The sequence below is a fragment of the Triticum aestivum genome, chromosome 5B (assembly GCF_018294505.1).
Source record: "Triticum aestivum cultivar Chinese Spring chromosome 5B, IWGSC CS RefSeq v2.1, whole genome shotgun sequence".
Classification (NCBI taxonomy): Eukaryota; Viridiplantae; Streptophyta; class Magnoliopsida; order Poales; family Poaceae; genus Triticum; species Triticum aestivum.
In genome coordinates this window covers 544415779-544429443 of record NC_057807.1, presented here as the reverse complement: position 1 = coordinate 544429443, position 13665 = coordinate 544415779, and the positions used below count along the sequence as shown (strand labels likewise).

At 47.5% G+C, this 13665-nt stretch overlaps 1 protein-coding gene and 1 pseudogene across 1 annotated transcript; both read right to left on the bottom strand.

The window, feature by feature from the left end:
- Positions 1-708: 708 nt before the first annotated feature.
- LOC123115000 (BTB/POZ domain-containing protein POB1-like) lies at positions 709-7328 on the bottom strand (annotated as a pseudogene).
- A 246-nt stretch (positions 7329-7574) lies between these two features.
- LOC123116852 (BTB/POZ domain-containing protein POB1-like) lies at positions 7575-13403 on the bottom strand. Its single transcript, XM_044537741.1, has 5 exons — positions 13083-13403; positions 10567-10661; positions 10424-10487; positions 8544-8823; positions 7575-8429 (listed from the first exon to the last, which is right to left on the bottom strand). Exons 1-5 carry the CDS (start codon positions 13246-13248, stop codon positions 7814-7816), a joined length of 1221 nt encoding a protein of 406 aa, XP_044393676.1. The 5' UTR covers positions 13249-13403; the 3' UTR covers positions 7575-7813.
- Positions 13404-13665: the final 262 nt, after the last annotated feature.

The window sequence follows — 13665 nt, the reverse complement described above, 5'->3', positions numbered from 1 at the left end:
TCTTAGAAGGATCGCGAGTAGGCAGGCTGGATAGATTAAGATCTCCGCACGCACCCCAGAGTTCGAACCTCTCAAGGGTTTGCGGATCCCTTAATCCGACATTTGACGCGTCAGGTAGGGGTGCGTCGATTCCCTCTTCCGTAGGGGTGAGCAGGGATTTCTCCCAGAGCACAAGCACACATGACCCAAATTGGTTCACTGAGGTCAAGATCGCCAGATCGGGGACGGGGACGTCGGCAAACTCAGCATCCCCCAGGAGCCCCTGTTCAGCGACTTCGCTAGTAAGAATACGTGACACTATGAAACCTCCAACATCAGGCTCCGGATGTTCACACGCTACATTTCCAGTCATCAAAAAAGAGCAGAGCAAATGCTAGCAAATGACTGTCAAAAGAACAGGGGCTTCTTCTTGCTCACGAAAACGAAAAGTGGCTCGCTAATAAGTTTGTCAACTGACATGTACAAAAAAATGTCCAAAGACAACCATGAACAGATGATCACATAATCCAACTCACGACAAAGTGCATGTTAGTTAGCCGTCCAGCGACTTCGTCGGACATCAAAACACAAGCGCGCGTTTGACAGTTTTGCGTCTGGTAATAAGAGTCCACAACACAATGAAACCTTCATCATCCAACTCTAGATGTTCACATGCTACATTGCTACATTTCCGTTCACCAAAAGAGACCAGAGCAAATGCATGCATCACTATGGCTGCGGCGTTATCTTGATGCGAACTCGCAGATGGAGATTGTCGTCGACAAAGAAGGGGCTATCATCGGCATTGATCTCTGACCTAAGGAATCCTGCATCCAAAAGCTTGTCTAATGTCGGTGGTTGTTGAGATACTCATGATCACATGTACTTCGGAAGCTAGGATCTTTTTTTATTGTTTCCTAGTCTACGGATATCTCCCGATCCTTTCCTTGTATAGCGGATACGGTTGAGATATTCTTGCCCTTGTACTCTATATATGCTACGGCATACGATCAATGAGCATATCGCATATTCCACATGGTATCAGATACCGAGGTTTCTTCCTAAATACGCTTCCGCCGCCGCCGCCCCTTGCTGTCGCAGTCCCTCTGCCGCCGCATCCCAACCCCGCTGCCATCCTCCCTCGCAGCCATCTCCCCCCTCTCCTTCTACCTCCACTGAACCCTAGCTGCACACCACCATGTCGTTCGCCTCCTCCTCCTCCGGCACCACCCAGTCATCCAACCCCTTCGCCGGCCCTGCTCCCATCCCCGCCGAAGTCATCCGCAACGTCGACATCCTCGCCCGTGTGCCCATCCGTCTCTCCCAGGAGGACTCCTTGTACTATGCATGGAAGACTCACTTTAACCTTGTTTTTCGTGAGTTCCACCTCCAGGAGCACATCGACAGCACCGTTGACGCCGCGACCATGGCGTTTGACGCCGAGTGGTTGGCGGTCGAGGCGACGCTCATTCGCTGGTTCTTCCTCACCATCTCCAAGGACTTGTTCTACACGGTGGTGCAAGACGGCGATGATGCACACGCCGTTTGGACGAAGCTCAATAGCCTCTTCACCGATAATCGGCTACAGCGGCTCGTTTTTTTTCCAATAGAGTTCTTTGGGTGCCATCAAAATAGTTCCTCCATGGACGACTTTTGCATGTGCCTAAAGTGCCTCTGTGACGAGCTCCGCGACATCGGCGAGAACGTCTCCAATGACCTTCTCCTCAGCACCCTCGTCGCCGGCCTCAACAAGGAGTTCACCCACGCGGCTGCCAACCTCACGTTCATCCCCAACCCGACCTTTCCCAAGGTCGTCGTCTACCTGCGTTTGGAGGAACGCCGAATGAAGAAGATGAGGGCCCGAGCGGGACACACTGCCCTCGCCGCCGGCACGTCATGTGGCACGGCTCCCCAACAGCCGTCGGCGCCCTTCCCTCCCCAGCCGGTCCAGCCGCCCTTCCCGTACCCCCAACAGGGGGCGCCGCAGCCCGCTGCCTCCAACGAGCGCGGCGGTCGCCGCGGCAAGGGAGGCCGCAAGGCCAGCAGCGGGCAGCCAACCCCGCCGGGACGCCCCGCGTCCAGCAACAGTAGCAGCCCGTGGCGCCGTGGGCTTACAGGCAAAACCCTTGGACCGGCATCGTCCATGCATACTCTATGCCGGTTCCCCGCCCCACCGCCCCCAGCATCCTGGGTCCTCGGCCAGCGCAGCACCAAGCCTACCACGCCGTCCCGCAGCCACCTACGACCTTCGCGTGTTCCAGCAGCCCGGGGCCTACCCGGCCTATCCACCACTGCCGGCCGTTGCGCTGCCGCAGCCCGGCGCCGGCTTCTACAACTCGGCCCCGGCCTTGCTGCCTTGGGACCCGTCTCTTCTAGCGGCGCTATAGTCGGCTCCCACCCCCAACACCTACACCGGTGGCGGTGACTGGTTCATGGACTCCGGGGCTACTGCACACATGTCCTCCAACCTGGGTAACCTCACCTCTTTCTCTCCCACTAACACCGCCACTCGCATTACTCTCGGCGATGGCTCTTCCCTTCCCATTACACATGTTGGTTCTACTTCTTTTCCGTCTTCTAGTACACCCATTAACATGTCTCATATCTTAGCTTCTCCTGAACTAATCAAGAATCTTGTCTCTGTTCGCTGTCTTACTCATGAAAATCCAATTACGGTTGAATTTGACGGTTGTGGTTTTTCTGTGAAGGACGCCCGTTCCAGGATGGTTCTTCACCGATGTGACAGCCCGGATGAACTCTACCCGGTCCACCCACCATCCTCCACCGACGCCGCTCCTGTCGCCCTCTCCGCCGGTGTGGACCTCTGGCATGCTCGTTTGGGTCACCCTAATCACGCCTCACTCCGTCACATTCTTCGTAGTTTTTCTTTCACTTGTAATAAGGTCGATGACCATACTTGTCATGCTTGCCGTGTTGGCAAACACGTGCGTCTACCTTTTAGCAACTCTACCACTATTGTGGCTTATCCGTTTTAGTTGATACATTGCGATGTTTGGACATCGCTCATTGCAAACAACTCCGGCTATCTTTATTATCTTGTCATCTTAGACGATTTTACGCACTATGTGTGGACTTTTCCCCTTCGGCAAAAATCAGATGTTTTTTCAACACTCACATCTTTTTACTCATTTGTCTCTACACACTTTGGTTGACCCATTCTTGCATTTCAAACAGACAATGGGAAAGAGTTCGATAGCCTTGCCGTCCGCAACCTCCTCACCACACATGGTACTGTTTTTCGTCTAACATGTCCTTACACCTCACAACAAAATGGGCGTGCAGAGCATGTACTCCGCACTCTCAATGATTGCGTCCGTACCCTCTTATTCCATGTCAACATCCCGCCTCGCTTCTGGCCCGATGCTCTCGCCACCGCGACTCTCCTTGTCAACATTCGGCCCTGTCGTGTTCGCTGGAACTATACGCCGCATCAGTTGCTCTATGGGACTCCTCCCTCATACGATGATCTTCGCATCTTTGGCTGCCTCTGCTACCCTAGCACCGCCTCCACTGCCCCCCATGTGCCTGCTCTCTCGGTCCCTCTATGGACTGAAGCAGGCGCCGAGAGCTTGGTACCAGCGCATCGCCACCTTTCTTCAGCAGTTAGGCTTCCGAGCTATTCGCTCCGACGCCTCCCTCTTCGTGTACCATCATGGATCGGCGATTGCTTATCTCCTACTCTACGTCGACGACATTATCTTCACGGCCTCCACAGTGCAGCTTCTCGACCAGCTCACTGCTCGTCTCAGTACCGAGTTCGCTTTGAAGGATTTGGGGCCGCTTCATTACTTCCTCGGCATTGAGGTCATTCGGCGTTCCGACGGGTTTTTCCTTCATCAACAAAAGTACGCCCATGAGCTTCTTGAGCGCGCCGGCATGCTTAACTGCAAGCCCGCTGCCACTCCTGTTGACACGAAGGCCAAGCTCTCAGCGCTTGAGGGTTCTCCAGCACTGGATGGTCCGTTTTATCGGTCTATTGTCGGCGCCCTTCAGTACTTAACCCTCACACGACCGGATTTGCAGTACACCGTTCAGCGGGTGTGTCTCCACATGCATGCACCCGTGACAGTCATTGGAACCTGGTGAAGCGGATTCTACGCTACATCCGCGACACTATGTCCCTTGGGCTCACCCTGACATCATCCTCCTCCACCGACATGGTCGCCTACTCTGATGCTGACTGGGCTGGCTGTCCGGACACTCGTCGTTCCACCTTCGGCTACTGCATTTACTTGGGGCCCTCCCTCGTCTCCTGGTCGTCGAAACGACAGCCTACGGTATCCCGTTCCAGTGCTGAGGCAGAGTACCGGGCTGTTGCCAACGCCGTTGCCGAGTGTTCCTGGTTGCGGCAACTTCTTCATGAGCTTAATCATGACGTTTCACGTGCCACTCTTGTGTACTGTGACAACGTCTCTGCTGTGTACCTCTCCGCCAACCCCGCTCATCATCGGCGCACGAAGCACAACGAGCTAGATATTCACTTCGTGCGTGAGCAGGTGGCTCTCGGTCGCATTCGTGTGCTCCACGTTCCCACTGCTCAGCAGTTTGCCGATGTCATGACCAAGGGGTTACCGACGTCTACCTTCGAGGAGTTCCGGTCCAGTCTATGCGTCACTAGCGACGCATCGACTGAGGGGGGGGGTGTTGAGATACTCATGATCACATGTACTTAGGAAGCTAGGATCTTCTTTTATTGTTTCCTAGACTACGGATATCTCCCGATCCTTTCCTTGTATAGCAGATACGGTTGAGATATTCTTGCCCTTGTACTCTATATATGCTATGACATACGATCAATGAGCATATCGCATATTCCACAGTGGTGGTAGCACACCTCGATATGGAGGCAAACTCGGACGACCGCCTTGCCGTTACCTCCAACTCATAATCTATTGTCCCCCTTAGTGGGCCATTGCCTTCTAGCTTCTTTATTAAGAGACCAAAAAAGTTGAATGGCTCAGTTTTAGCGAGCGCCGAAAGAAAGAAACCATGCTCTGCACAATAGAACGGTGGCGAGCGTATCGATCTTGATGGGAAGAGCCCGCGGCAGTGCTCACGCTTTATACTAAAGTTAATTATGCAAGACGACTGGTCAGTTAGGATGGCATTGGTCATGATATGCCCTAGTGTCACCGGTGGAAGTAAACTTGAACTCAAAATCTTGCGTCTTTCTTCTGAATTTGGGTACTGCAAATGGGCCCACCTGAGCACGAAGTCATAGACGGATTCTTCAGATGCAACCCAGGGTGATTCCTTGATAAGATGGCTACAACCCCAGCCAGAGGAATCCTCATCAATTCATCTTGGAACCTGAAATGCAACAAAACCATGTAATGCCTTGATATAATGATTTTGTGACAACAATATCCACAAGTTCACTAATAGAGCAAGAAAAGAAAAGTGTATCTCAATCCGACGGGGTTACTTACTTTGCTGACAGGAATTTCTCGTATCTTTTAGACAGGAATTTCTTGGCTGCCTCTGATAGGTCAGCTGCCATTGAAATGGAACATGGGAGATCTAAGCACCTCACTGCGGATTCAAGGGTCATAGGCTGGCCTATGAACCGCTGACTGCAAAGCTTGATGCACGAAACAACATCAAATTTGTCAGCAGCCATCAAGATATCAACCAGAAGAGTGGACTCGGTTGTTGGTCTCAGCTTTCCATTGTACATAAAGTGTAAAAGCTCCATAAAGGCATTTTCATCTGTTCCAAGTAAAAATGAAATCAAGGAGCCATAAAGATTGATGAAACATTCTAATAAATCTCAGCCAGTAACAATTAGATAAAGATAGCCCCCCACCCCGTTTCATGATTTAACTTCATGAACTTTGACCAAGTTCATATATAAAAATATCTATAATTAAAACACCACTTAAATATCATTCGATACGTCATGAGGCATAATTTTATATTGTATCTATTTGATTATTTTTTTGTGTTGACATTTCCATCAATTTATTTGGTCAAAGTTTACAAGGTTTTGAAGGGGATCCTTCGCGCAATCGTAAAGATGCTGCCTCAAGTCATGGAAACAGCCTCTTACAATGTTAGTATTATTTCTCCATGGCATTTTTTTAGAAAATTCCTTGGCAATTGTTGTTTAGTAATGTTTCCAGGACAATGTCATAGATTATATTCTGAAAAAGGCAATTATTTTGGTAAAGCGACATGGCACACTTTAAACATTTGACATGGTATTTTTTTTGAAATTTCTGTTATCTAGAACACGACAGTTTTGTTAAAATTCCTGTTTTTTTTTTGTAGAAGCATGGCATTTTCATTTTAAAAAGCATGGTAATTTTATTGTAGAAGCATGGCATTTTTTACATGAAGAGCATGACATTTTTTACAAGCATGACATTTTTTATTATGAAGAGCATGGCATTTTCATTTTAAAGATCATGGTATTTTTTATTGTAGAAGCATGACATTTTTTAGCATAAAGAGCATGGCATTTTTTGTACAAGCATGTCATTTTTTATTTTGTACAGCTTGGCATTTTCATTTTATACAGCATGGTATTTTAATTGTAGAAGCCACAAATGGCATGATTTTACGCCCACCGGTGGTAAGTTGCTAGATTGCCAGTGCTTACCAATGGCAGGCGCTAAAGTGCACCAATCACTAATGTGACCCCAAAGCGTTTTCCAGCAGTGAATATATGAAGGATGACACTTACCAGTGGCAGGCGCTAAAGTGCACCATTCATATTCGAGTTGTAGTCTCTTGCAATTGTCTTCTGCCTTCTATAAAAATATGATACGCCATTGACATACTCTCGAAAAAAAGTCTGTTCTGCTGCTTGTCTTGGACCTTTGAATATCACAAAAAGAGATCACGATTGCATATTCAACGTAGCAATCAAGCAAGATTCATTATTCATGTGAAAGATGTGAATAATTGATCAGCTTGTTACTTTAAACTAAGGCTGAAGCATCACACGGTAAAGAACCATAGATAACTGCCCTTAAGCAGTACGAATCTCCCCAGCCTACAGATCTATATAACATACAAATTATTCCTAATCTTTAAGTTGTCCGAAGGCTCAACTTGAACAGTATGATGTAGTTTGGGCGCCGCTGCTACATCCAAATAAATATGTGACTACAGATTTGCTGCACTTTAATTGGGGGCACAGACAACATATACTCTTTGATTACTGTTGTACTGCAAAAATTATGTCAAAGAACCTCAACTATTTAACACCTCGAAATCTAAAACTAAAAAAAAACTATGTATAGTATCGGATCCGGATATGTGCATGTAGATCGTGGGCTTAGTTTCCAGGGAGCACACATTGCAAGCAACAGACCTGACAACATTGAACTTTACATCAGCATTTTTTAGGCAATTTACAGCAGCATTCTGTCCTTGGGGCACAACATATCAACTGCCATAGAGTATGAACTAAAAAAATATCGAAAGATAGCCATGAACAGATGATCACATAATATGCATTCTAAGGGTCACAAGTCCATCGAGTCAAAGAGGTCATCAGCATTCAGCAATGTATACTAGCCAACTTACAACAAAGTGCACATTAACTGTTCAGCGACTTCGCTCGATATCAAAACTCACACGCAAACTTGACAGTTTTGCGTCTGGTAAGAGTCCGTGGCACAATGAAACCTCGAGCATCAAACTCTAGATGTTCAGAAGCTACATTGCAACATTACCAGTCACCAAAAGAGAGCAGAGCATTGTTCACCGAGTTCATATGTTAAAAGAACAGGGGCTTCTCCTCGCTCACATAAACAAAAGTGGACATGAATGAAGCACATCACGCTAGTGGCTAATGCATGCATCACTACGGCTGCAGCGTTATCTTCACATGAACTCGAATATGGAGTTTGTCATCGACAAAGAAGGGGCTATCGTCAGGAATGACCTCCGGCCAAGGAAGCCTGCATCCAAAACCTTGCCTACAACCGGTGGTGGTGGTGCGCCTCCACAAGGTGGTAAACTCCAGCGACGGTGTTGTTTTTACATCAATCTCATAATCTAATGTCCCCCTTACTAGGCCCTTGTCTTCTAGCTTCTGTATTATGAGGACAAAAGAGTTGGACGGCCCCATTCTACGGTGTGCTGAGAGAAAGAAACCATGCCCCGCACAATAGAATGGTGGCGAGCGCATCGATCCTGATGAGAAGCTCCCAGAGCAGTGCTCACGCTTTAGACTAAAGTTAATTATACAAGACGGCTGATCAATTAGGATCACATTGGTCATGCTACGCGCTAGTGGCACCATTGGAAGTAAACTTGAACTTAAAATCTTGCGTCTTTCTTCTGAATTTGGGTACTGCAAGTCGGCCCACCTGAGCACAAAGTCATAAACGGATTTTTCGGATGCAACCCCGGGGAGATTCCTTGATAAGATGGCCACAATCCCAGAGAGAGGAATTCTCATCAGTTCATCTTGGAACCTGAAATGCAACAAAACCATGCAATGCCACGATATAATGATTTTGTGACAACAATATCCACATGTTCATTAATAAAGGAAAAAAAGGTATCACGATCCGATGGGGATTACTTACTTTGTTGACAGGAATTTTTCATATCTTTTAGCAAGGAATTTCTTGGCTGCCTCTGACAGGTCAGCTGCCATTGAAATGGAACATGGGAGATCTAGGCACCTCAGTGCGGATTCTAGGGTCATAGGCAGGCCTATGAGCCGCTGACCGCAAAGCTTGGTGCATGAAACGACATCAAATTTGTCAGCAGCCATCAAGATATCAACCAGAAGAGTGGAGTCAGTTGTTGGTGTCAACCTTCCATTGTACATAAACCATAAAAGCTCCATAAAGGCATTTTCCTCTGTTCCAAGTAAGGAATGAAAGCAAGGAAGCATAAGAACAGTCCAATTTATCACAATCAGTAACAGTTAAGTAAAGGAGTACAAAAGGAAAGGGATAGCTATTGTTTTAGAGGCATGTTTCAGTAAAGTTAACCTTTCCCCCTGGCACCCCCCTTGAAAACTATGGAAAGGGTATTTGGGGTCTAGCGAATTATTAGAAATTTGATTCCTTAGACTTGGGCACTGTTTTGGGTACCGCTCGAAATTTCGTGATCCCGAGCGGTTACCGCGTTTACCGCTACCCCACGAAAAACACTCATACCGAGCAAAAAAATTCGAGTTTTTTCGAAAATTTTGAATTCAAACTCTGATCCAGTTAAATAGGGGGCATCTCTGATGTAGCAACAGACCCGGGTGGTGGCGTAGTGGCAAAGGCATGGTCTCTGGAGCTGCCAGTCGTGGGTTCGAGTCTTGAACCGCGCGTTTTCTTTCTTTTTTAAAGATTGCAAAAGAAAAAAGCTAAAAGAAAAATTCAAGCAGCGGCCAGGAATCGAACTCGAAACCTGAAAGATCGCGGCAGTGGTTTGTGCGTCTGAACAGCCACTACGCCAGGGGAGAATTACTGATCTTGGAGAGTTAAAATACTATCTATATCAAATTCGAATTATTTGAATTCAAAATTTGATTTAAAATTTCGCCCGATTTTTTTCCGGTATTTCGTGGTTACCGTGGTAACCGTGAATTTCGGTGCCCCTCGAGAAAAATGGACCGCTTGGGATCCAAAACCTTGGACTTGGGTAAACAATTTAATTCCTAATTTTAATGTGCCGGGCCTTCACGGCTAAATCCCTCGTGCATGAAACGAATTAATCCCTAGAAGTTAAGATCTCCACAGCATCCTTCCTATAAAGAGCTACGTACTCTATTTTTATATGAACGGTGAGCTACTCTGTATATACTTAGTTTGCACAATCGGCTGGTCTCTCCTCTGTATGTTTATTGGCCAGAAATAGGACCATATTGTACTCGTATATATTCATACTTCTTAGAGACGATTATTTTATACACCAATGTTACATAATATATTTTCATATTATTTAGAGACGATTTTGTACACCAATGTAGATGTAGTGAAATGATGCAGATGAATAAGAATCCTTAAATAGAGAAGAATCCTTAATTAGAGGAGAAAGCTTTCTATTCCGTCTCTTTCTCCTCTTTCGTGTTGTGGCGGGAGAATTGGCAAGCTCATACACGTTAAAATTAAGTCCTTGATGACTAGAAGAGGCCCATATAAAAGTAAGACTATAATACCCTTTGCAACTGAAGGGTACGCTTTAATCTCAGTCACTATCTAAACCGAAAGTCCATTGAGTTCCAATAATCAATTGAGGAAACTTGTCATGCACAAGAATATCCATTTGGTAGACAAATTATGTAGGGGAAATGAGAATAGCCAGTTCATTATCAAAATAGAAAGTTGTGGCACGAAACTCCAAAACAGGCCTCTCTACAATTATCACATTTCTTGAATTAACAAATAAATAATACAATCACAATAGCAAACTAGAATCTCAGTTATAATAAGACGAGGAAGAGTACATCATACACTTGAGTTACCTGAATCAGCAATTCTAACTGTTGACTGTCTCTGACCAGATTCTTTCATGCCATTTGAGAAAAGCTAAGAAGCATGAAGCTTATCAGAAATACAAGTCAACTGATTATAGACCAAATGCATTTCAGAAGATCATCATAATTACCTTGAAAAAGAAAGAACTTTTTGCGGCGAGAATCACCGAACTGATATGTATGGTCTTGACTCGTAAAACTGGTGTACTACCTTCTCCATCATCACCTGCGAAATACAGGTCAGATGAATCTAGAGAAACATTCAAAACTAGGGGAGAAGAAGGCACATAAGATAACTACTAGACAAGATTTTTGCTGTTAAAAATATCTGGAATATCATGTTCGCTGTGTGTGCAGATTCATTGAATCAACCTTCAGATAGGCGGGAAAATTTTAAGCATCATGAAAACTGGATATTCACTGAGTTGCATCAAGCCTAATAAGCATGCTACATTAATAATGAATGTTACCCCAAGGATTCTATTAGAATTTTCTATAAATGAACACTATTAACAAAGGTAAAAGATCAGGCCACAATTATATGCCCGGTAAACAGTATGTTGCTTGTATTTACTAATAGGCAGCTAAGTTCATCAATGGATTGTACCATTACATTACCAACAGTCTGTACTACAGTCCACATGTGTTCGTACTTGGTACTAATTAAAAGTGATTGTCAAAAGGCTAATTTTGACATTAGATGTTTCAACAACAACAAAAGAGAAGTAGAGGTGAACCAGAAACAGAACACAAACTAATGATGATCTCAATTTTTTTTAGAGAAAAGGCATCAACCGAGCCTGAGATGGGGGTCGAGCCTAGCCCGACATTGAATTAACAAAGCCATCAACCGGCCAGGATTACAAGCACATGTCCTTAGGCAAAAGAAAGAACAACACGACAGAGGGATACAAAAGCCGATGGACAACACAAAACTAAGGCCCAGTTCTTTTGGCCGATTCTCCCAGAATCTTGAGAATCAAATCTTCACCCAAATTCTCACAACCTATTTTTTTTGACAATACTACTTGTTTACATACCAACTAGCTAGGATTGTAAAAAATATATGTGTTCAAGATTTTGGGAGAAGCTAGGGGGAGGTCCGATTCTCAAGATTCTGGGAGAATCGGCCAAAAGAACTGGGCTTAAGCCTCACACACTACAGAAACTGAAGATGATCAAATGAGACCGAAGCCGAAGACGCCGAGGCCCACCTCCGAGAATGTTGTACTAGGCACAGGATCACACTAGCTCGTAGGAGAGAGGGGCCGACACCAATGGGGCATGCCATCGCCATGCACCTACGAGCCCTGGCACGACACCTCCAGTACACCATCTTCGAAGGAGGCCATTACCTCCTCGCCTGGATCGAAGGCGCCGGACGTTGCAAGATGGCATGGATGCCGCCGGAAGATGACCATGTAGAGAGGGTCAATGCATCCCCAACGAGACGTCGGAGACTCTCCTTGAGCAGAACACCGCCGCTGCACACATCTAACACCAGAGGGGGGAAGTTTCAAGCTGGGATAAGAGGGCCACACCACCGCCGCCACCACCAACCACCCACAAGCGCCACCTGACCACAAGGTTCCCAAAAGCGGCGCCTTCAAGAAGGGAATGGCGCTGAGAGCGCCGCCACCGCCCCAAAGTTAGGGCTTTCGCCCAGGAGACCTAGGGGGAGGGGGATTGAGGGGATCAGTCCATACCGACGCCTCCAAGGAGGGGAATGGCGCCCCGGGCATCGCCGTCGACCTGGCCAGCCACGGCTAGCCAGGGATTTCGCCCGAACTTAGTCCCCACCACCACCAGCACCTCCTGCCCGGGGCCAACGACCAGAGAAGCACGACCTGACCAGGAAGTGCGCACGCATGCTGAACACTGGAGGAGGGGAGCGCGAGATCTCGCGGACCGTCCGCTGCAGGAGCCGCTACCGACCGCCCTCGACCTCCGGGGTCCCGTCGTCCGCGCGGCCAGGACACCGGATCCACCACCGCTCACCGCAGAGCCGACAGTGCCTCGCCATAGGAGCTGCTGCTGTAGATCCAGAGCCCCCGCGCGGATCCAGGGCGGCAGAAGACCCCACCGCCACCATCCTTGGCAGCGCCTATGGCTTGCCCGGCAACTGCATCAAGCGCTGGCGAGAAAGGATAGACGAAGAGGGGCAGCCGGCGGCGCGACTAGGGTTCGCCGCCCGAGTCGCCCGAGCGGGGCGGCGCGATGATCTAAAATTTGGAACAGTAAGCAGAATTACCAAGAGTTCTAGTGACTTAGGGAGGTCCTCCCTTCACACCTCCACGCTACATATATCAAGGGTGACACCAGCTCATGTAATCATGAAAAAACATATACCAGAGAACTTGGAACGGCTCGAGATCCAAAACTAAAGACCTTATCGGGTGTATTAAGGTAGGATAACAGTGTACCTCCTTGCCCATATAAGGCAGAAAAGAGAAAATCCAACACAAATCCAGATCGTAATGGCGTGAAAGAAGATAAATTAACATTCACGAGGGAGAAATTGCACAGCGAAAGGAAGGCGCATATAACGATATGATGCAGGCAGGTGCTTAGATCAGTGTGGTGCCTAGACGAATCTACTGCGAATATTCTAATGGCTAATGGTACTACTGTGACTGTACGTACGCACCTTCACGGCGGCGCTTCCGGCCAGCGCCGACGACCTCTATCCGCAGGACCCTGTCGGAGAAGGCCTCGTTGTCGAAGGCGAACTCGAAGCCCCCCGCGTCCACCTCCGCCTCCCTCGCCGTCTCCGGCCCCGGCGCAGCCCCCGATGACGCGTCGCCTCCGGCCATGCGCGTGCGTCGCCGCCTCCACCACCCCTGCCCCTCACGGAGCGCCGGTGGCCGTAACCCTAGCTAGCTGGCACGGCGGCGGAGGAAGAAGGGACATGCGACTCTAATACCGAGGCGGTGCGCCGGTGTGGGGTTGATCTTTCGCACGAAGGGACCAAAAGTTCAAACGAAATTTTGACCAAGTCTCTGAAAGTTTGGTGGGTACCAAAATGTTTGTAAGCTCGAAATTTTGGGACGGAATCAAATCAAATTCAAATTCAGCGAAGATCCATGAAAACTAAGTGAATTTAATAGATCGAACTTCAAAAGAATTTTTTCATACTTTCGGAATTCGGATATTTTGGTAAGGTCTACATTTTTGTCTGTCACTAATGTTTAAACCTTCGGAATGACCAGTGAGCTCGATTTTTCTTCTGG

Bases quoted from the DNA above. Each gene is read 5' to 3' on its own strand.
- LOC123116852 (XM_044537741.1), bottom strand. From the start codon at position 13,248: ATGGCCGGAGGCGACGCGTCATCGGGGGCTGCGCCGGGGCCGGAGACG. The intron at 10,488-10,566 runs GTAATTATGATG...CATGCTTCTTAG, and splicing joins AAAGTTCTTTCTTTTTCAAG to CTTTTCTCAAATGGCATGAA. The intron at 8,824-10,423 runs GTAACTCAAGTG...TACTTGGAACAG, and splicing joins AGTTAGAATTGCTGATTCAG to AGGAAAATGCCTTTATGGAG.